Genomic DNA, 24,798 nt, shown 5'->3' with positions numbered 1-24,798 from the left:
CAGGGCTACTGTGAGGGTTAAATCATATATAAGAAAGTATTTGTAACATGGCACATTATAAACATTTTTTTACTATTATGTTTCTGGCACCACCCAGATACTAGAACTAAAGAATAGCGAGGGGGGGGGGAGAAATTACCTACCCTCAACAAATCATATGCTATATAATAAATGACATATTAGCAGCACTACAACAAGTAAAAGTATACTGATTACTATGTTACACTTCAATGGGTATTTTAAGAATTAAACTGTGTTTAGATTCAGTTCTGTGGACCGACCATGCACAAGTATTCTCACTATGAATTCAAGGTGGTTTAAGTACGTGAGTTTGTGCCATGAAGTTTTAGTAAATTAACTAACTACCGCTGTTTACGTATCACACAAATTATTTCATTTAACCTTGAACAACTTCATAAAATATTGACTATACAATTTCTAAAGTGAAGAAAACAGGCTAAAGAGCAAATATGGGGGGTTAAGGCACATGCCATGAATGGGGTCAACTGATGTGATCCCTGACATTTCACATGTCCTTGGAGCACTGCCAAAGTGACCCCTGAGCTCTGCCGAGTGTGGTCCAACACCCTCCCAAAATAGTGCTAAATAAAATGAAGAAACTTGCCCAGGGTTTCAGAGAAGCAGTAACTAATGGATTTAAAATGGGATCGCTGGCTACCAGGCATTCAAGGTCTGTGCTTTTCCCCCTATGTGCTCTTTTAGCAGAAAGCATGTACTAGGAATCAGCTCATCTCCAGGATCTTCAAGAAAAGATCAGAATATGCCAAGAAGATAATCATCACAAGACAAACCTTATCTATGAAACAGTAAATACCAAAGAGAATCGCTATGACTCTTAATACTCTCCAGAATCAAAAAGGTGACTTGAACCAAACAACAGAGAGATTATTTCTGCAAAGACAACACTGAGAGTTCAAGTGTCATAGTATAACCCGCCACCTCCCTTTCCATATGCTCTGAAACATGTTCTTCCCCCCACATATGTGGAAAGTAAAGAGAGGAAAGACAAAGATTCTTGCTTGTGTGTTTGTGGGCCACCCCTGGCAGCGCACAGGGCTCACTCCTGGCTCTGCACTCAGGGATCACTCCTGGTGGGATCTGGGGAGCCCTAGCAGGTGCTGGGCACTGACCTGGCTGGCAGCATGCAGGCAAGTGCCCTCCCCACTGTATTACTGCTCTGGCCCCGGGAAGACAAAGACCTGAGATATAGATGTGCAGTGACTAGTTTGCTTTGTGAGAAAGGGAGAGTAAGAGATACTATTGGAAAATGTTGCCTTGAAAAAGGTTACAATGTATACAATTTTATACAGTAAGAAACGAACGAATCTTTACTTTTTAAGTAAAGAGATACTTCAATTATAGTTCAATTTAAAAATTTCTGGAAGCTCAGATGAATTTACTTCATCTTACTGGAAAGAGCAGTACCAGTTAGGAAGGGACAGGCGTGCCCCGAGAGGAAACAAGTCTACAGACCTGCACAGCCGGAGCCTGACTGCTCGGGGCACACGAGCCCCAGTGTCGCTAGTACAAAATAAGAAACTGTGACAAAGCCCAGGTGAGACCAACATAAGCCAGTTGCAAGGCGGATCAAGTGAGTCATCAGCAAGGCTGAGAGAGTAAAGACGATCACAAAACAAACATGCCATTCCAAGGGAGAAGTAACTAGTGCGGAAATTAGACTAAGGCGGATTCTTTCACCTTTTTGATCCCACACAATATCAACTGGTAGGATTCAGCATACAAAGAGATGTTGGGATCTCTTAGCAACCCCACACACTTTGAACAATTTAAGTGATTCTCCTAATTCATTATAAATCCCATTCTACAAAAATGTGTCTTCTAAAGGATAAAATACACTCTAAGTCCATAATTAGCTTCTTTGAATAGAAATTAAATTAAAAGGCATCAGATTCAACTTAAGGTCTCGTTGCAAACTATACCTGAATCTCATTTAAATATACAAAACCATGGGTAAAAAGAAGCCTGATATTCTCTTAATACTTTCACATATGCAATGGAAGAGATGACTATAGCTACAAGTGAACAAAATTAATCTAGAGTTTGGCAACTTCAGTCTTTTTCTCATCTCTCCATACTCAAATAATTTTAATCACTGTCAGTGTCATCCCACTGTTCATCAATTTACTAGAGTGGGCACCAGTAATGTCTCTATTACACTCAGCCCTGAGATTTTAGCAGCCTCTCCTTACTGGCCTTTCCCACTGATTGGAAGCTCTTACAGGGTCAGGGGAATGAGAACTATTGTTCCTGTTTTTGGCATATCGAATACACCACAGGGAGCTTGCCAGGCTCTGCCGTGTGGGTGGGATACTCTCGGTAGCTTGCTGGGCTCTGAGAGGTATGTATATATCTATTACTGTATTTTGGATATGAATATGCCACAGGGAGCTTGCCAGCTCTCCCAAGTCGTCAACAGACTCTCGGTAGCTTGTCGGGGTCTCTAAGCACAAGTATTACTATTACTTGTGCTTAGAAATAGTCGATTTTACACTAACGAGTCAAGGGGAACACAGCTTACCGGAATTAACAGAATTATCTAGATAGATACTTCAGAAATCATTTTATAGTTCTACAGTTAATGGTAAACTATAACGCTGTTAAAGAAATTAAGTCATTTAAGATTGGTTCTTTATATATGTATAGAGCAAAGAAAAAAAAGTAGAAGCAACTATGGATTGGGTGCACTTTAATTTTTAACTGACTCATAATATCTCTATTTTGCATCTGTTGTGCAAAGCTATTTTGCAAAGCTGATTTTAGTTAGACCACCAGGAAAACCTTTTTGAAAGGAGTCAATCACTTAAGAGATCCTAAGTTTTGTTTGCCAAAATTCAAAGTCCTAACTTCACTGGTAAATGTATCTTTTTCTATCTTTATGCTCAATTTTAAATAAGTGAAGAAACTGACTGATATTTCTTATTGCCCTGAAATTTATGTAAAGGAGAAGATCATCTCATGCGAGCCACAGGAGCCCCGAGACGGGCTGCACCAGCTCTTCACTGCCAGCACAGAGGGGCTAGCTGGCTGTGCACAGGGCTGACAGAGACAGATATTCCATGGCAAGTTCCGAGGACAGGATTGAAAGGCAGAAACACACTAACAGGATAAAAACATCAGAAAAAGAAGCCCAGTTCCATCAAAGCTAAACAGATTTCCACACGCTACTCTTTTAGAGTAAGACTGCCATACAGAAATTCATTTTCACTTCAGAAGAAAAGCAATTTAAAGGATGGTTCCCACATATGTCATGATCACAAACCTCCTGGGAGAAAGGTTACTACAGATTATTCATTTAAAAAAATCAATAACCCATTTCATCTCTTACATTATAAAATACATGTATTTACACACAAGCAACTGGGTAAAGCACAAATCTTACAAGATTATAGAGTTATTTGAAGTCAAAAGCAATACACAAGTGAGTAAATTTGAAACAGTGAGTAAAATTTGAAGGGTAATGTTCAGCATATTTAATGCTGAAATCAGTAACTAACCCGTACTATATCGGAAAGGTTGGCTGATAGCAACTATTAATGCAATACTAAATCTGGTGAAACAGAACACAGTATTTTAATAAAAAACGAATACAGTTTAAAGTCCAATGTGATACACACCTATTCTTGAATTTTATATTTTAAAATTACAGCTCACAAAATCATCATAAAGAAACAACCCGTTATAATACTATTAGTGGCATAGACAAAATTAACTCTTAAATCTATAGAGCATAGTTAGCGTACATTCAATAGAGCCTGCACACAAACAAAACAAATATATAAATATATATGTATGTATACGTGTACCTCCATCCTTCTTTTCCAATTCATCCCTAATTAGAGGGGAAGTAAGTATCACCTTCAAAGTTAACGTGGGCTCTTTTGTATTTCGAATTATAATAGATGCCTCATCTACACATTGTTCCACTTGGTATTTCTCTTCTGTGAGTTTCTGCAAGTCACCAAGATTTAAAAAAAAAAAAACACAATAGATTAAAATCTCAAAAAATGAACAACTTCCCCTTTATTTTTCAACTGTATCATTAGGCTCAAAGTAACAAGTTCTTTATTTTAGGAATAAAATATTTCCCTCTCCTCCCCCCTCCCCCATTCTCTCTCCAAATCATCTATCACCCTTCAAAAAGTATTCAAGTATCAATACAATTATAAAACATTATTTAAGAGCACTTTTTCTTTTTTTTTTTCCTTTTGGGTCACACCCAGCGATGCACAGGGGTTACTCCTGACTCATGCACTCAGGAATTACTCCTGGTGGTGCTCGGAGGACCATACTGGATGCTAGGAACAGAACCCGGGTTGGCCACATGCACGGCAAACGCCCTACCCGCTGTGCTATCGCTCCCGCCCCTTAAGAGCACTTTTTCTAATACTTTAAAACAGAAACAGCACCACTAATTGACCATGGGTAAAAATCATTTCAACCAGAGATGCAGGCAGGTGTCACAACCTGAGGTGTTTGGGGGCTGATTCCTGGGTCGGTGCTCAAGGACCTCTCCTGGCGGTGACCAGGGAACCATATGCTGCACCAAGGATGGAACTGAGGATGGCCATATGCAGGACATATGAACTATATCAACAGTCCTAAAGACATTTTTCTTGAAATCATTATAGGGAATTAGAGAGTCAAAACTCACTGGCAGGTGGTCTAGAAATCGAAACAGGAATTTCTATGTCGCTAAATAAAGATTACATAGATTTTTTGCATAAGATTATGTCAATTTATTGGGGACTGGAGATAGCACAGCAATTGATGTGCTGGGCCCGGGTTCTGATTCCCTGAGCACTGACAGGGAAATGCCCAGAAATTCCGTCCGTTCATGCAGTAAGTAGGTAAGCATAAATGACAAAGGAACTCTACAGTCATTCACCAGGAAAAAATATACATAGCATACACAAGCATCTTCCAGTCTGGAGAGCTAGTACAGGGTTAGGGGACATGCCTGGTACATGACAGACCCTGGCTCAGTCCTTGACAGCACAAAGTACCCCAAGCCACTCCACCAAAATAAAAAACCCAAGCAACAAACTTCCTCTAACAATAGATCTCAAAGGTCATTCCAGAGAAACCAGTCAGGATGGGACAAAGGACACATGAATTACTTCTTCCAAAAAACAGTAGCTCATTTAAAATCACAGTATATTTGATAGTGTTACAGATTAAATGTGTACTTTAATAAGCCACATAGGGAGTTTCACTGTTAAAAAATTTATTATAAGACATCAATAACTGAATGAAAACTACTACCTAGTCTCTATGTCAATATGTACTTTTAAAAAGTCAAAGATGAGACCTAAGAGGTAGTTCAGTGGGTAAGGCACTTGCCTTGCACACAGCAGACTTAGGTTCAATTCCCAGCACCCCATATGGTCCCCAAGTACTGCCAGGAGTGATTCCTGAGTGCAGAGCAAGTTGTGTCCCAGGGGAAAATAAAGAAGAAAAGAAAGGAAAAGGACAATCTCAAGGCCATTTAAATAAAAATAATTTTATCACTGAACATTCCCCTGCCAAAAAAGGAAAAGCGAAGATCATCCTAAATTTGAGCAAAGCCGCAGTGACGCACAGGGTCCCCCACAGAGCTGAGCGGCTCCAGATCAGAGTGTACCAGGGCCCGTAAGCAGGCCTGGGAGTTCCCAGTCTCCACTTCCCACAACCACCAGAGAAGGCTAACATCTCCGTTAAAAAGATAATGTGGGCGGGGCTGGAGCGAAGCACAGCGGGCAGGACGTTTGCCTTGCACGCGGACGACCCGGGTTCAAATCCCAGCATCCCATATGGTCCCCCTGAGCACCGCCAGGGGTGATTCCTGAGTACATGAGCCAGGAGTGACCCCTGTGCATCGCTGGGTGTGACCCAAAAAGCAAAAAAAAAAAAAAAAGATAATGTAGGGGCTGGAGCAATAGCACAGCGGGTAGGGCGTTTGCCTTGCACACGGCCGACCCGGGTTCGATTCCCAGCATCCCATAGGTCAAGAATCACAAACAGCAGCAACGGGATGCGTGGGAGATCTCGGGATGGGGGCATTACCGGCGCCACTCTCCGCCGAGATGTGACCCGAGCAGCCGCACGTGTGCGACCTCTCCATTGCTAAAAGACTACGATCCCGGAGGCCACCTATCTACTTCTGGCACCAGCAGCTTCTCTCAGAAATTTCTCTAGACTGTGAACTAAGCCACGGCCCCATACCGCCCCAAGAGGGGAAAGGTTTTTCCTCTCTTGGCTTTTCCTTTGGGGGAGGGGGGCAGGGGGGCATGGCGACCGCCATATTATAAGGACAACCAAACAGAGGTATGAGCTTGCAACAATGCAATTTCTGGCAGAAATTTCCCTAGACTTAGTTACTAAAATACAGAAATCCAAAACCGCGTGGCCACGCGACCTCATATCTCTTCATTCTCAGCAATGGAAAACAAATTATCAAATGCTTCCTTTTCAGCAGGTCTGATTTGGGGGGGGGGGGGGGACCGCCAAACAATAGTTTTTTGTTGAAATATTGAATGTAATCAAAGTAAAGAAGAGTAAAGAGAGAGTAAAGTGAAAATTATCAGCTACACAGGCAGAGGGTGGGGGTGGGGTGGGAGATATACTGGGGTTCTTGGTGGTGGAACATGGGCACTGGTGAAGGGATGGGTGTTCGATCACTGTATAACTGAGACTTAAGCCTGAAATTTTTGTAACTTTCCACATAGTGATGCAATTAAAAAAAATAAATTAAATTAAAAACCATTAAAAAAACAGTAAAAGAAAAAGAACAATTAAGAAAATAAAAAAAGAATCACAAGCAAGGGCTGGAGCGATAGCACAGAGGGTAGGGCGTTTGCCTTGCATGCGGCCAACCTGGGTTCAATTCCCAGCATCCCATATGGTCCCGAGCACACCAGGAGTAATTCCTTAGTGCAGAGTGCCAGGAGTAACTCCTGAGCATTATCAGGTGTGACCCAAAATGCAAAAAGCAAAGAAAAAAAAGAATCACAAGCAGTTTCCTCATGTACCCCCTGAGCATCAATTGGTAAGGTTTCCTCCAAAACATAAAATAGAATTGGTTATTTAAGTAATAGTATATGTTTGTGTCTGTTCACATACGCGTGGCATTATATATACATATGATGTATATAATTTAATCTGAGAAAGGTGTTCAATTACATCCCTATTTTATTTGACCATCTTTACCCAAATAAGTATAGAAATAAATATAAACACACAAAGCAACTAGCTTTATCGTTGGAGAACCCACTTTGCTATCTTAACACTGAAATTAGTTTATTACAACGACCCTCCCCTACCTTTCCTAAGAAACCTTTCAAAGACCTAGAGCTATTTAAGTCTTATTTTGTCTTCTCTTACCCCCAAAGCTCCAGTCCCTTCAAGATGAAAGTGTTTTACCTATCCTCCACTTTCCTGGCCTTCCTAAACATTTTGCTAGTTTGACAAAAGCATTTTAAAACATTAGTGCTTGGAAATAAAGACCCTAATTCAGGAGAGGGGAAAAAAAATGGAGTGCTTTCACTCTATCAGACTGATACTGACACAATCCCCTGTAACTTCAATTCTAGAAAAATGGGATTGATTTTCAGAATAAGCATCCAATTTATCAGAAAACAACTTATCAATCCCTTTTCCACCCTCACACACCTGAGAACAAGACCACTCTGATAAGAAACAGGATTCACCAAAGGTAACAAACAAAGGGAAGGTTCAGGAAAAAGCTGGAAAACTATACTATGTCCGAGTAATGATTATTTTGATTACTTTATTATAGACTTAAGAATAACAGTGTTAGAGGCTGGAGTGAGAGCACAGCGGGCGCCTTGCACGTGGCCTACCGAGGTTCGATTCCCAGCATCCCATATGGTCCCCTGAGCACGGCCAGGAGTAATTCCTGAGTGCAGAGCCAGGAGTAACCCCTGTGCATCGCTAGGTGTGACCCAAAAAGAAAAAAAAAAAAAAAAGAATAACAATGTTAGGCCAGAGAGATAGTATAGCAGGTAGGGCAGTTGCCTTGCAATCTGTCAGCCCAAGTTTAATTCCTAGTTCCCCAGATGGTCCCTACCAGGAGTGATTTAAAGCCCCCTCAAAAAATTTAAAAAAGCAAAGTCAAAAAATTATTAAATAATGTAAGAAATATTAGGAAAAATTTGTTAATTTTAATAACAAAAAGTTAATCAGAAACCATTACTAAACTTTCCATTTTTTAAAACCTTAATATTACATGATGTTTACCATCCTACCTCCCAAAATGATCACAAAAAAATTTTAATCTTTTGTAAACACAGAAATTGAACCCTACACAAAGGACCAAAAAACATTTCTTTATTAGAATTTAAAATGGAGAAGTTAAACATGCTTGCTTGGTTACTTAGAAAAACCTTCTCTTTAATGTTTGCTACAAATAACTGTGTAGGGTAAGGTGTTAATAAGTAACAGAAATTTGAATATCAAGAATACCCAGGGCCGGAGAGATAGTACTGCAGAAAGGGTCCTGTACTGCATGCAGCCACTGGTTAAGTGACCTAGTTTGGAAAATTGTAAAGTCGGGCACAAGGATGGGATTCAAACAAAAGCACCGGCATGGCTGACCTCCACAGCCTAAGCAGCGGCCAATCAAAGCACTGACCTGTTGGTCTTTTTGAGTCACCAGTGGTTGGCCCTCAGGACCCCTGACACCACCTCAGAGTTACCCTCACCCACCCCCCAAAGTAAGATTGCACCTTAAAAGCCATTTTAGTTTGGTAAATTTAACCTGAGTATGGTGACCAGAAGTCTGCTTTACATGGAATGGATGAATTACTGGCCCAGAGTGGTAATATTCCTTTTGTCCATACCCACCTTTTACTATGATCAACCTCAAGGTCACGTCCTAGTTTCACATTTTTGTGAAGGCTCAGGGAAACTGCACTCACCTGAATCTGTACAGGAAGGTTTTCCTTGACCGTATTTAAGAGGGTCTCTGTGGGCTTGTCTTTGCACATTAAAACCAGCTCCAAGTCCATGTCATCTTTTATCAGCAAGCCTTTGGCAACCAGGCCAATCCTCATCACACCACACAATGTCCGGCCACTCTGATCCCTAAAAGTAAAAGTCTGAGTGATTACTTTTACAACCTATTTCCAAGGCTGTAATTTGATCGTTCCTTGGCTTCCTGAATATCCACATGATTGAATAAAGAAGTATGTAAATCTAAGTATCCCTAATTCCATAAAATCAGATGTCAGATTTAAAGGCTCATACATTATCTTCACCATAGTCAATAAAGGACCAAATTTCTATAGAACTTTAAATTATTACATCAATATTATTATTTAGGGGAAAAAAACTTTACTACTGGAAACATTTTTTCCCCCAGAAAATTGTTATAAAAAAAAAAACTGCTTTTGGGAGGTAGTAAGTTAACTAATGAGAAACATGATATATTAAGAAAGTCAGGGGGCCGGAGCGATAGCACAGCGGGTAGGGCGTTTGCCTTGCACGCGGCCGACCCGGGTTCGATCCCCGGCATCCCATATGGTCCCCCAAGCACCGCCAGGAGTAGTTCCTGAGTGCAAAGCCAGGAGTAACCCCTGAGCATCGCTGGGTGTGACCCAAAAAGCAAAAAAAAAAAAAAAAGAAAGTCAGAATGGAAACACAAAAAACTAACACTCTATTCCTAGTGCTGGCTACTAGCTTGGTCCCCCAAACTGTAAAACTGCTGTCAGCTAGATAAGCTAAGATCTGTTCCAGCTGCACCAATATAGGAATCCACAGAAGTTTATGAGAAAAGCAGAAAAACACAAGAGTTTAGGGAAGACAGAAAGCCAAATATAATCTAAGATATACATTCCAAATCCAGCAACAGCATTATAAACACTCAAGGAGTATCAAGTTATAAATGTAGCAGTAAAAAAAGTTAGCATCGATCCTTGATTTTAATACTAAAAGTTCATTTGTTCATTATTCTCAACCACAAGTGGAAATGCAATTAAACTCAGCAGACATTCAACAAGTAAACAAGTGTTTGAGAACAGAAACATATGAAAGAGCTCCAATCTCTCATGCTCCTGAGTTTTCCACTCATGCTAAAATATAAAAGCAATGATTTGCTAAAAGAAGACAAAGTAATAACTGAGGGGCTGAAGCTATAGTACAGCAGGTAGGGCATTTGGGGCTGAAGCTATAGTACAGCAGGTAGGGCATTTGCCTTGCATCCCATATGGTCCCCTGAGCACCGCCAGAAATAATTCCTAAGTGCAGAGCCAGGAGTAAGCCCTGAGCACCTCCGGGTGTGACCAAAAAAAAAAAAAGTAATATCTGAAAACAAACTACAAGCCACTAATTCTCTAAGTTTTACAAGAAGTCTGCATTTGAAAGACAATAAATGTGAATCTTAGGGAAAAAAAAAACTGAGTTCATAGGATAAAATGGCAAAGGCTGAATTCAAATGCAAACTGGGTTTACCATAATATTCATATCTTGGCCCACAATATTCAATATCTTGAATATTGTGGGCCAAGATAGAAAAATCTAGCCAGTAAATTTAAAAAATAATAAACAGGAGTGCAGTATAGTTGTTATCAGAGACTTGTTACCAGGACCAAATCTGGGGCCTCATATATGCAAAATGCTCCAATTAAGTCTGTTTTCTCTGTTGTAAAAAAGGAATATAATTTCCTCAGAGAGGTACTACAGACATCTTTCAACTTAATGAAGGTAATGAACCTGAAATATAAGTAACTCAATAAAGATGGAGCCAGAGACAGAGTGTAGGGGTAAGGCCCTTACCCTACATCCTGTCGTACCAGTTAGATGCTCAGCACATCTGATCTCCCAAGCACTGTGCCAGGAACAGTCCCTGAGCCAGAGGTCCCCTCCCCTCCCCCAACCCCTCAGCCCCCAACAAAAGCCAGGGAAAAAAATTAAACATTAACAATAGCTATATTCTTTTAAAACAGTGATTTCCAAAACTGAGCAATATTGTACCCCTATGCCAGGGCAGGATGCTGGAAAGATCCAGAAGGAGGCAGCAGCCTCAGGTGCAAGTGGGGACTCATATTTGTTCACATAAGGAGGGTAGATTTCCAGAAGGCAATGAACTTTTCTCTTTTCCTGAAAAGAGGGCCTATGCCACCTAACTCGGAGAACCACTGCCTTTAACAGCCCCTGTGCTTTCTCAGACCTCAAAGTTGTACTTTTCTCCTCTTCCACTCCTGCCTAAACTCAACCCCATCTCTGAGGCTACTGAAAAAAAGGCTGTCTCCTTCATAGAAATTTTTCTAATCTCATAACCAGTATCTCCCCCTCCTCTGAACTTTTCCATCTTAGTCACTAGGAAACAAAGCAAAGATGCTAAGAAAACTGAACCTGGAGTTCCACAGATTTGGATATAAGTCCTAACTCTACCACACATACCCAGTCAGAGTCCGTAACCTGATGTCAGCTAATAATTCGTAGTCACTTTGTCTCATAAATAAACCTGAAGCTATAGAAACTCTTGTCAAATGAGAGTGGAAATGCTAAACTCAGGCCTGGGAGGTAGCTGAGAGGACTGGAGCACATGCTCTGGATGTGGAGTCCTAAGTTCAACTCCCAGCACTGTGCTCCCCAAAGCACCACCCTCCCCAAGCATAGACCTGGAGGAACCCTGGAACACTGCCATGGTTTCAAACAAAACCCTGTGTCACCCCCAAAATAGACTAGTAGATATATTGCGAAATAATATGAAAAATGATGTTACAGTAAGTAGCTGATGTTCAACAGATGGTACCTGTTATTAAGTTGTTAATTAAAGTCTATACTAAAAGCATGATGCACTTTTATAGTAGAAATGACATCTGAACTTGTATGTTTATTGCTGCACTATTTACAATAGCCAAAATCTTTAAGAAAAAAAAAAAAATCCAAGTGCCCAAAAACAGATGACTGGTTAAAGAAACTTTGGTACATCTACACAATGGAATATTATGCAGCTGTTAGAAAAGACGAAGTCATGAAATTTGCATATAAGTGGATCAACATGGAAAGTATCATGGTAAGTGAAATGAGTCAGAAAGAGAAAGATAGACATAGAAATATTGCACTCATCTGTGGAATATAAAGTAACAGAATAGGAGACTAACACCCAAGAGTAGTAGAGATAAGGACCAGGAGGTTTGCCCATGACTTGGAAGCCGGCCTCACATGCTGGGGGAAAAGACAGCTCAGATAGAGAAGGGAACACCAAGTAAGTAAAGGGTGTTTGGAGGACCCACTCGGTTTAGGAGATGCACACCAAATGTAGACTACTGATCGAACACAATGGTCACTCAATGCCTCTATTGCAAACCACAACACTCCAAAGGAGAAAGAGAACAAAAGGGAATGCCCTGCCAGGGAGGCGAAGTGGAGGAGGGGGTGAGGGATGCTGGGATCATTGGTGGTGGAGAATGGGCACGGGTGGAGGGATGGGTACTCAATCACTGTATGACTGAAAAGCAAACAAGAAAGTTTGTAAGTCTGTAGCTGTACCCCATGGTGAATCACTATTAAATAAATAAGTAAATAAATAAAAGCATGATACACTTGAACTCATCACGCTAAAAAAAAAACATGACTAAACAGAAACTAAGAAATTCAGTCTTGAATAAGTCTCTCAATGAGATGTTACTGGTGCTAGCTCGAACAAATCGATAAGCAACGGGATGACAGTGACAGTGACAGTGATTTGAACACAGATTTGTAAAGCAAGTGTCCAAATACATGGGATTACTGAAAATGATGAACAGAGTGCTAGCGTGGGGGACAGCCCAGGAGCAGAATGCTGATGCACGCCTTGCACATGAAGGCCTAGGGTCGATCCCAGTGCTGCACCAAAAGGAAAACGGTAAGAGTCCTAGTAATCTTATAGTACAAATAGTGGTACTTGGCACAATTTATTTGACTTCAAGTAAGTTTAGGAAAACGTAAAATAGGGGCAGGGAGATAGTACAGTGGGTAAGGCACTTGCTTTGCACGCTGACAACCCCTGTTCAATCCCTGGCACTGCATTCAGGTAAGAAAATCATTTAGGGAAGCAAAATAATTTATCAATACTTTTTCACTGTATCACTGTCATCCCGTTGCTCATCGATTTGCTCGAGTGGGCACCAGGAACATCTCCATCATGAGACTTGTTGTTACTGTTTTTGGCATATCGAATACGCCACAGGGAGCTTGCCAGGCTCTGCCAATCAAACCCAGGTCAGCCGCGTGCAAGACAAACACCCTACCCGCTGTGCTAAGGTAAAATTATAAAAAGAAATAGGTAAGCGGGTGTAGGGTTGATGAGTAAGCTTACTTTCCTAAATATTACGGCACTGACTTGAACTGAGGGGGGATGGAATTCTGCCATCTCTATCCTGTTTATGCACTGTAGCTAAGTAACAGTTCTGAGTCTGAGTCAGAGGAGGGTTAGCACTCAGTCCTACTCTTCCGTCAGCCTCAGTGTCAATGCTCAGAGAGAGAGCTCCAAGTCAACCACGGCACAAAGGGCTTCAGAACTCGACACCTGTCACTAGGTTCCATCATGAGCCTGATATACTGCTACTTCGCTATAATGCATTTGAAGCTCAAGCTCCCATTAGACTTCATTCATTCTGCAAACAAGCATGCATTATGTGTAAGACACAAGGCTGGACTGATATTCAAAAAAGCAAATAAGTTCTAAATGGCTTTAGAATACATGTTCCTACTATCTTTTTTCTACATTAGAATTTTTAAACATCTGAAAAAATATGACATTTCCTCAAAGACCAAAAATACTACTCCATTTCCAATTTTAGGTAGTTGAACCATTTCAAAATTTCAAAGATGACATTTCACATACTCCAGAACAGAAGTATATTTCTGTATATGACTGAAACCCAATCATAAACAGCTTTATAAGGGTCTATCTCACAGTGATTCGATAAAAATAGTTTAAAAAAAAAGAAGAAGAAGAAGAAGGGTGTCCGCCATATTATGAGGACTATTAAGCAGGTAGGAACTTAGTGCCATGGGAAGAAAAAAAAAAGAGGTTTGAACTTGAAACAGCGGGATGCATGGGCAATCTCGGGCCAGGGCGATACCGGTGCGCGGTCTACCAAGATGCGACCCAAGTGGCCACACGTTTGTGCGGCCGCTCTGCTGCTGATCGACCACGATCCGGAAGCCAGCTAGACTACTTCTGGTACCAGCAACTGCTTCCAGCAATGTCTCTAGACTGTGAACTAAGCCATAGCCCCATGCTGCCCCAGGAAGGGAAATGATGCAATTTCTAACATAAATCTCCCTGGACTTAATTACTAAAATACTAAAATACAGAAATCCTAAACCGCACAGCCGCAATTGCGGCCACGCGGCTTCATATCTCTTCATTCTCAGCAGTGGAAAACTAATTATCAAATGCTTCCTTGTCAGCAGGGCTCTTTTTTGGGGGGAAACTCCAACAACAATAGTGAATTTTGTGTTGAAATATGGAATGTAATCAAGGTAAAGAGAAAATGAAGTGAAATTTATCAGCTACACAGGTGGGGGTTGAGGTGGGGGTGGGGGTGGGAGGTATACTGGGGTTTTTGGTGGCGGAATATGGGCACTAGTGAAGGGACGGATGTTGAGCATTGTATAACTGATACATAAGCCTGAAAACTTTGTAACTTTACACATGGTGATTAAATAAAATAAATAATTTTTTTTTTAAAAAGTATATTTAAATTTTTTGGTACACTCGCAAAAGGTATGCTGATCAGGTCGTTTGTTTTTCCTGGGTCTACCACTTTTACTTTCCTGCTTTAATTTTCATTTTAACTCAGAAAAAGAAAATCCATGTTTGGGAGCTAAAGTGTTTGGCTAGCACTGTATATGGTCTCCTAAGTGCTGCCAGGGAGTGATCGCTGAACACAGACTTGGAGCTAAGTGGGAAGGAAGGAGGGAGGGAGGGAGGGAGGAAAGGAGGGAGGGAGAGAGGGAGGAAGGGAAGGAGGGAGGGAGGGAGGGAGGGAGGGAGGGAGGGAGGGAGATCAGTCACACAGGGCCAGGCTACTCACTTGGAATAGGTGTCTCCAGTCTCCTCCTTCTTCACCTCTGCCTCACCCTCTGCTTTCGTGCTTTTATTTGTTTCATCCAACCAATCTGAAACATGTTTAAGAGCACATTCAACAGTAGACACCATATTCTGGACAGCTTCAAGTTCCTCTGGAGATGGATAGATCGTTGAATGTTTCACCATTACATGGCGATCATCATTGGCAAAAGAGCGAATAGATCTCTGTTAGGAGAGAAAAAAATTACTCCAGCAAAAGGAACTTTAACTAAAAAACATGCACAAATATACTGAACTAGGCTCACGTCATAAATTGCCACACATTGAAACACTTAAAAGCTGAAATGGTTTTTGGTTTAATTCTTAGAAAATGGGAAAATAAAACCTCATTTTACCAATGTCCACACCAGAGAATTAAAGATGCTTTGGTAAGCCTCACCCAGGTCACATTCAGTTTTACGTCTATGCTGCCTTTCAGCTGTGTGTATGAACAGCTGGTGGACCAAGGGTTCACTCCTGAGCAGAGAGCCGGGAGGAGCCTCTGCTCACTAATGGGCGCAGCTCAAACCAACACCCCCCCCCACACACACACACACCAACCAAAAACAAGGGTATTCCTTATCACACAACATCTGCAAGAAACAGGGATTTCCTCCTAGCTTGGAGAGAATGTCTAGGAAGCAGTGTGGTGAGTCCTGACACCTAATCACTCCTTTCCAAACCAATACAAACTCTGCACCTTAAAAACTGGTAATTCGGGGGCTGGAGTGGTAGCGCAACGGATAAGCTGCTTTTGATCTCCAGCATCCCAAATAGTCCCCCAAGACCCACCAGAAGTAATTCCTGAGCGCAGAGCCAGGAAATTACCCCTGAGCATTGCTGGGTGTGACTCAAACACGTTAAAAAAAAAAAAAGTATTTCATACTGAAGTAATAGCTTATAATACTATGTTCGGGCCTCCCTGCCTCACTGGGAATGACATGAAAACACCGGCATGTGGGCCCGAAGTCTGTTCCTGCCTCTCTTATCACCAGATGGGCTCCCCACTCCTCTGCACTTCTGCACCCCTCAAGGGGCTTGCCCTACCCTCAATCCTGTGCTCCCACAGCTCTTCTTGGTGGCCCAGCTGCCCAGGAGCCCCATCGAGTTAGACCTGCACTCCACCCGGGGCAGTCCCGCATTAACAAAGCCTCACAGAGCCGCAATGACCGCCAGGAAGCAGCAGAGGTATAAGCACTAGCTGGACGTGGGGAGAATCGCTCTCAGATCACCTGCAACTCAGAGCTCACACACCCAATCACCACCAGGAATAACGAAACAACTAGGGAATTCAGCGTTCACCAGATGGGGACAGAAGGCGAGAGGAAGTCCTCAGGTACAGCAACTCTTTCAGTGCTGCCAAGGATGACCAAAGAGCAAGAGTCATTCAAAGTTTTTCAAGCAACTGACAAAACCATTCAAAGAAAAATTCAATAGAATCCAAGAAACCTTAACAGAAATAAATTTTAAAGTTCACTGAAATAGAATTGAAAGAGACAAAGAATATAGATGCAGGACTAAACCGTAGAATGGAAGAAGCTAAAAATAGAATCAGCAACCTTAAGGAGTAGGCACATGACATCATCAACAAAGAAGAGAACCGTGAAAGAATTTTAATAAAAAAAACATAAAACACTTAATAGACAACAGCAAGAAGAAAAACCTCTAAAAAAAAAACCTCTAACTTACAAGAAACCATAAGAAAAGGAAAAAGCAAGAGGAAGGATGTTTGGGGGAGGAAATGATAGCTGAAGCCTTCCCCATATGAAGACTTGAGCACCGAATGCCCCTAAGAGACCCACGGAACGTCAACCAAAAGCACTCAAACAGAATGCCAAGACAAACGGGTCAAATGCCAAGAACCAAAGACTACCCAAAGGAGCATGGGAGAAGCAAGACCTTATCCCAAGGAAAATAACAAAAAACTCTCATCAGATTTTTCAAACGAAGCTATAAGCAAGAACGAAAGAGTATGATTTACTCAAATACTGGATGAAATGAACTTTCAGCCAAGAATACTTTAAGCTATCACCCAGATTTGAGAGAGGATAAAACCTTTTTTTTGGAAAGGGCGGCTCACTGGGTCACACCTAGCAATGCTCAGGGGTTACTCCTGGCTCTGCACTCAGGAATCACCCCTGATGCTGCTTGAAAAACATTTCTTGACAAAAAACCATAGAAGACATGTGTTACATCCAAACAAGTTCTGTAAGGATTCAGAAGACATCCTATTAAAAACAAAAACAAACAGACAAAAAAATCAAGGGACCACAGAGCCTGTGATAGGGCACAGTACTGTGGGTAGGACATGAGCCTTGCACAAGCTGGGTTCAATCCCCGGCATCTCAGATAGTCTCCCCAATCCATACCAGAAGGGATCCTTACACACAGAGCAGGAGTAAACTCTAAGCACTTCCAGGCATGACCTAGAAACAAGAAGCAAAGCAAACAACAGCAAAAATGTTAAACTCCAGAAACTATTTTACAGAAAAATGGAAACCCAAGTCCTTCACATCAATCATTTCTCTAAATGTCAATGGACTGTACATTCCTATCAAAAGACACAGAGTGGGTGGGTGGACAAGGAAACAGTCTTTTCCAACCTTCTGCTGCTTACAGGAAAGACTAGAATTCACAGGATAAACACAGGCTCAGAGTAAAAGGAGGGAAAACAATCATACAAGCCAGTAAATTGAAGAAGGCAGAGATGGCCCTACTTGTATCAGACAAGAGTACTCAAGCTAAAAAAAAAAAAAGTATAAGAATAGACATTTCAAATTGGTTTAAGGGATCAATAGATCAAATGAATTTAATTCATACCGACATATATACCAAATAAGAGACAGCAAAGTTTATAAAGCAATTCGTAATAGTAGAGTGACATGCACTCAGCCAACCTGAGTTCAATTCTCAGCACCCCATATGGCCCTGGAGCCCATTAGGAATGAACCTTGAGTACAGAGCCAGGAGTAAGCCCTGAGCACTGCACATATCTCCCCACAAAAATAATAGTAGTAATAATAATAATAATATAGACGGATGTCTTTGCTAAACAGAAACACAAAGATCCTCAACACAAGCTAAATGAACCAAATCCAATAATATAGCAAAAGGATCCTGCATCATATTCAAGTAGGATTCATTCCAGGAGAACAACAATAGTTCAATATACACAAATCAATTAATGTAACACTCCATGTCATTAAAAGGAAAGATAAAGGGGCTACGGAGATAGCATATTGGGCAGGGTACTTGCCTTGCATGCGGCAGGCCTGGGTGGACCCCAGCACCCCAAATGATCCCTTGAGTACCAACAAGGGTGATCCCTGAGCAAAGAGCCAGGCGTAAGCCCTGAGCACTGCCAGGTTTGGCCCCTCCCCCTAAAAACATATATTTTTATGATATGTATGATCATATCAACTGATGCAGAAAAAGCAACTGACAAAATTTAACATCCCTTCATGATGAAAAAAAAAAAAAGCCAACATCTTTACCAAACAGGAACAGAATGGAGCATATCTCAAGAGAGTAATGGCTCTTCAGCAGAACTGTGCCACTTGGGGGGCTAGGGGATAAGACAAAGAGGGGCAATAACTATGGTGGGGAAAGCACTCAACAGAGAGGAAGAAGTAGTGATGAAACATGTCACCCAGACAAACAAACAAATAGTGCCTCTCATCGAGGCAGACTGGTCGGTGGGAAGCAAACAGGGGCTTGGGGGTAAAGACTGTTGGAGACAAGCGGACATACGTGAAGGCACTGATGCTGAAACATCGTATCCCCGAAACCAAATCATGAGTGACTCTGTAATTTCAAGGTGACTAAGTTAACAACAACAACAAATGCAATGGCCATCTACAACAATGAACAGAGTGTGCCTCGAGATGCGCAGAGAAGCAAAGGACACGTGCTCTGCGTGCCACTCACCTGGGTGCCACCCCCAGAATCCCATTTGGTGCCCCAAGCACAGCCAGGAGTAATTCCTGAGCACAGAGCTAGGAGCAACCCCTGAGCATTGCCAGGTGTGACACAAAATTAGGAGGCCGGAGCAATAATGCAGTGGGTAGGCCATTTGCCTTGCATGCGGCTGACCCAAGCTGAATTTCCAGCATCCCATATGGTCGCCCAAGCACTGCCAGGAGTAACTACTGAGTGGAGAGCCAGGAGTAACCCCTGAGAATCACTGGGTGTGACCCCAAAAAAAACAAAAAGATAAAAGATATGCAGAGAGAGAATAAAGAGCCCAGGCCATGCTCCGAGCACAAAAGAGATGCGAATTCCTACAGTAGCTACTACTCCCTGAAGAAGCATGGATTTGTGTATTCTCCTTCTGTCACAAGGAGCTTGCTCAGGTGACACAAGTATGCCATCATTCTCACCAGCTTATAAATGGTGACAGCCTCTGTAAGCAGGCAAAATGATATTCGGAATGAATATTCCATAACTGGGAGAAAAACATCTATATGGGGGGGAAAAAAACTGACAGCACCCTCAAGAGCAAAAACCTGAACATCATCCCCTCTGAGGTCAGGTATGAACAAGCATGTTCACTTTCTGCAGATTATTTGGTATAGTTTTGGAAGTCCTCACCAGAGCACTGTATAGCGCTGGCGTCCCGTTGTTCATCGATTTGCTCGAGTGGGCACCAGTAACATCTCCATTGTGAGACTTGTTGTTACTGTTTTTGGCATATTGAATACACCACGGGGAGCTTGCCAGGCTCTGCCGTGCGGGCGGGATACTCTCGGTAGCTTGCCGGGCTCTCCAAGAGGAACGGAGGATCAGGAACTGACCTGATCAAACTCAGGTCAGTCACATGCAAGGCAAATGCCCTCCCCACTGTGCTATCGCTCCAGTCCATAGCAAGAAGGCCAAAAACAGAGATCAAAGGGATAGGCACAGAAGAGCCTAACAGACCCCACTGATAAAAAACTCTTAAACAATACACCAGGTTCCAGGCGCAGGGAGTGAGTGCACAGCCTTGCGTGCCTCCACGCTGGCTGCCACTGCCTTTGCTGCCCTCCCGGAGCAGCTCGGCCCGGCCCGCCCTGCCCAGCCAGGGCTGCTGTCCTGGAGAAGCTACAGAAGATTTACAGGGGGTGAAGGTACTGACGGGAAAGAGCGCTACAAAGAGCACATGAGGGCCTTACAGCTGAGAAATCTGAGACAAACAAAGCAAGAACAAGAAGCAGCCGCAGTCACAGAAGAAAATAGAAGTTGTTGACAGCGAGAAGCCTGTTGCTCTGGTGGCTTTCATGACAACGGGCTAGACGGTGAAGAGCAGAAATTACGGATGGGAGCGTGAAGGTCGACATCACCGGAACTGGAGTGCACCAGGTGCCCCCCAAGAGCATACACAGAGAGAGCATTTGACCCTCACGGGAGGAATCACTCTGTGATGCTGAACAATCTCTTGAAACCCATCTCTGTGGAAGGCAGTTCCCAAAAAGTCAAGACAGACACAGTTCTTATCTTACATAGAAAGCAAGCAGAAAACATGCAATGGGACCACTGACTCAGGCTGAGGAAAGAGCGCAAAAAGAAAGAAAAGCCCCCACTGACACAGAGACAGATCCGAGAGAGGGTCTGATGCATGTTCTGAAGAGAATTTATAAAGATGGAGATGCTAGGACACGAACCATCAGCAAAGCCTGGGTAGAATCTAGAAAAAAAAGCCAGCCAAAAGGGACAGAATTCTGAGATTTTGAAATCCAAATTTGGGAACTATAATGTTGAAATACTAATGATTCCAATTAGGAAATGATGCTGAGTTACACCAATGTATTGGACAGTGATTTCCATAGAACTCTAATGGAAAGCCTGTTCTTCCTTTCCAAAAACAAAAAATAAACAAACCAATACAGCAAATTAGCAAGGGACTAAATCAAGGCATAAAAGTTGGTTGTATTTCTAGATACAAATAACAATTTAGGTAAGAAAGGGAAAGACTATTGAAAATAGTGTCCTAGAACCAAAGAGATGTTGCAGCAGGTAAGCAGCTTGCCATCACAGGTCTGATCCCTGGCACAATATAGGGTCCCCCAAGCATAACCACACCATCAGGTGATACCTGAGCACAGAGACAGAATAAGCCCTAAGCAGCGCTGGGGAGAGCCCCAGAACAACCAAACGAAAAAACAATGCCCACCAAGCACTAGATTTCATTCATCTTTGGTATGTAGGAGGAAAAAGACACACAAACGTATACACAAAGCCAACTGACAGCAAAACCAGTTTGTACTGGAGTATAAACAGAACATAAAATTTGGGGCGCATGGGGGCTCAGAAAGAGTGGAGGTGACTCAAGGCACATATGGGGAATTGTGGGCACTCTAGTGGTAATAAGGTAATGTAATGATTATACCAAGATAATGATAATACAAAAGCTAAACTATAAAAAAAATAAAGTTAAAAGAGCTCAAAGAGGAGCTGGAGCGGTAGCACAGCCGGTAAGGCGTTTGCCTTGCAAGAGGCTGACCCGGGTTCGATTCCCAGCATCCCATATGGTCCCCTGAGCATAGCCAGGGGTGATTCCTGAGTGCAGAGCCAGGAGTAACCCCTGCACATTGCCAGGTGTGACCCAAAAAGCAAAAAAAAAAAAAAAAAGAAAAAGAAATGGAACACTCTGTAACACATCAGCGCAAATGAGAGCAGAAATTAGGAAACCACAAGCAAAAATTACACGATTGAAGAATTTAGTAGGTGAAATGAAATACAAAGGAAGGCCTCAGCAGTTGAGCAACCAACTTTACAAGAACTGGAAGGGGTACTTTAGGACGAGACACATGTCACAAACACACCAAATGCTACAGGAAAATTATTATCCCATAATAATCCCAGTCCATGTCAATGAACAAATTACAAGAAACAGAATGGCAGGATGGATTATAAGAATGAATCCAAGCTGCTGCTGCCTACAAAAAACACATTTGGAGAATGAGGGCAAACACAGACAGAGTCAAAAGGCTGGAAGACAGTGAACAACCCTCACAAAAAGAACAGAGTGGCATTACAACACGTGTCAGACAACAGCTACTTCAGGTTTTAAAAAGTTCAAAGAGACAGAGAAGGTCATTTTTTAATGATCAAAGAATATGATCAATATCACATCAGGAAGCACTCACACTCCTAAACATATATGTAACTAATGAGGGACCATTCAAATACTTGTAACAGTAGATTTGAAGGAAGACACTGAGATTGACACAGTAACAGCTGGGAGGCAACATGGCTCTGTCACCTCTCAATAGAGGGGTTTAGGACAGATTCTGTCTTTTTGGAGGACAATATGGGCATTCCAAAAAAAATTAGAGCTCCTGTATGACCCACTAACTCCATTCCTAAAATACACCCGATGGGCCCAAAAATACAATGCAGTAAAGACATCTGCACTGCTGACAATAGCCAAGAGTTGAAAACAACCTAAATACCCATTAGCAAACAAGAAGGCTTAGAAAATGTACACAATGGGGCACAACACTGTAAGAAGGAAGGAAGGGGGGGGTGAAATCAAGCCCTCTGCAACAACACTGATCTACCTAGAGGGAAATAAATCAATAACATATATAAATAGTACATGATTTCACTCATGTGAAATGAACAAAATGAACAAAAGAAAATAAAAAGTAGAATCAAAACCTTGCACTACAAAAAAAAATAGTCATCACCAAAAGGTCAGGGGGAAAGAGGTGGGTTTATTGGGTAAAAGAGCAAATGTATCGTGATGACAGAAACTAGACTTTTGGTGAGTTATAATGTAGTATATACTAACATATAAGGCTATCTACCTGAAAGTTGTACATTATAAATCGTCATCACTTTAATTTTTTTAAATACTCAAATAATTTTAAAATTAATTTATGTATTAAGAATATTAAGACGGGGGGGTGGCTGGAGTGACAGCAAGGCGGATAGGGCGTTTGCCTTGCATGCGGCTGACCCGGGTTCGATTCCCAGCATCCCATATGGTCCCCTGAGCACCACCAGGGGTAATTCCTGAGTGCAGAGCCAGGAGTAACCCCTGACCATCGCTGGGTGTGACCCAAAAAACAAAAAAGAAAAAAAGACTGGAGGGACTGAAGAGACAGTATCAAGACATTCTACAAAGATGGACAGGTGGCACCATTATTCTAAAACAAAGCATTTTTTTAAATTTAAAGCAATGATTAAAATAGCTTGCTGGTGAAGCAGAACCCAGATGCAGAAATAGTTCATAAAAATTTAAGAATAAGTCTTTCACATTTATGTATCACACATCTAAAAACCTTTGTCTATTTCCAAATTTACAAATAGCATTTAGAAACATGCACCAGTAGACAGAAAATAGAACAAGAATAACTTGATGAGTTTCCATAAAGCCAAAAGTGTTTCACTTACCAAGGCAGCTGCAGTCTTTACTTAAATGAACTTATATGGTAATATTTTGTTTTAAAGTGTTTACCACAAAATATTTGTAATTCTTGCCTTTTGTTTTTGTCTTAATGTTTAAAATCATGTTAATTTGGGACGAGAGAGATAGTACGGCAGATAAGGTGCTTGTACACAGCTAATCCAGGTTTGATGCCCAGCATCCCCCAAACCCACCAGGAGTGATTCCTGAGTATAGAGTCAAGAGCACTGCTGGGTTTGACTTAAAAAAAAAAAAAATTATGCTACCCTGTACACTTGTGGACCAATACTACAGTATCATAATCCCCTAAAAATGAAGCAAACTTGGGGGCCAGATAGTACAGCGAGTAGGGCAGCTGCCTTGCATGCGGCAGACCAACACCCCAAATGGTCTCCAAGGCCCCAGTGGTCCCCTGAGCACTGCCAGGGGTTAAGTCCTGAGCACGGCCAATTGTGCCCCCTCCCCGCAGAGGAGGAGAAGGAAGAGGGAAGACCAAGCACCTGAAGCAGTGCTCAGGGAGATGGGGGCCACGCCCACTGACCCCTGGCCAAGCAGGCCTGCAGTTCAGTGCTAGGGTCCAAGGATGTGCTAAGTGCTGGACCCTGCAAGCAGGAGCCCTTCAGCGCCCACCCAGCAACGCTCCAGAGGCTCCAGGGCTACATCCAATAAGACCGAGGAGGCCAGAGACCTTCCAGGGACAGGGCACATCCATATGCCCAAACCGCTGGACTCTTCATCCCTGCTATTCAGGTACTCGCTAGCTTAGTACTACACACAGCCTCACCGTACTAAACTACATAATGCTATGTAGCTTAAGCCTTCGGTATTCTGCTTACTCAGGACATAAACTGCCAACCTTAAATCCGTGTGAATACTGGATGAGACATGCATCATGAAATAATGGCAAAAAGAAGTACTGAGCAAACGTATTGCCGTAAGAAAATATGAATTTACAAAAGGAAAGATGAAGGCACGTGCACTGCCTGGGACTACCCCAATCTAATCCCCAGCACCCCAAGATTCTCTGAGCACCACACCCCACGCACAGAGCCAGGAATAATCCCTGAGCACCTCCGGGTGTGGCCCCCAGATGCAAAAAAGTAAAAGACAATTTAGAGCACAATCTTAAACAAATATATACCAAGTGGATTTTTCCCCCCAATGTCAGGGGTAGAACCAGAGACCCAAGCATGAAAGGCACGAAAGGCCACCGAGCCACCTCCCAAGCCCTCGAGTAAGATATCTGACGCACCGACAGCGCAGGCTGGGACTGGCAACATCAGGACAGAAGGTCAGTTATATGCCA

General features: G+C 42.3%; 1 protein-coding gene and 1 pseudogene across 9 annotated transcripts in view; one reads left to right on the top strand and one right to left on the bottom strand.

Moving 5' to 3' along the window:
* The window catches only part of STRBP (spermatid perinuclear RNA binding protein), a 147,738-nt gene that overhangs the window by 45,240 nt on the left and 77,700 nt on the right, over positions 1–24,798 (bottom strand). For 8 of the 9 annotated variants that reach the window (XM_055123733.1, XM_055123738.1, XM_055123740.1 and 5 more), the window contains 3 exons: positions 15,069–15,289; positions 8,958–9,123; positions 3,846–3,990 (listed from right to left, as the gene is read on the bottom strand). In XM_055123733.1, the coding sequence (XP_054979708.1) occupies positions 3,846–3,990; positions 8,958–9,123; positions 15,069–15,289 (532 nt within the window). Of the gene's footprint in view, positions 1–3,845; positions 3,991–8,957; positions 9,138–15,068; positions 15,290–24,798 lie in introns of those variants that run through there. The other variant, XM_055123741.1, reaches the window with a different exon arrangement.
* Positions 16,409–20,803, top strand: LOC105943177 (calcyclin-binding protein-like; annotated as a pseudogene).

Source organism: Sorex araneus, chromosome 1 (genome assembly GCF_027595985.1).
Source record: "Sorex araneus isolate mSorAra2 chromosome 1, mSorAra2.pri, whole genome shotgun sequence".
Lineage (NCBI taxonomy): Eukaryota > Metazoa > Chordata > Mammalia > Eulipotyphla > Soricidae > Sorex > Sorex araneus.
Note: the sequence above shows the minus strand (reverse complement) of the source record. Positions and strands in the feature narration are given on the sequence as shown.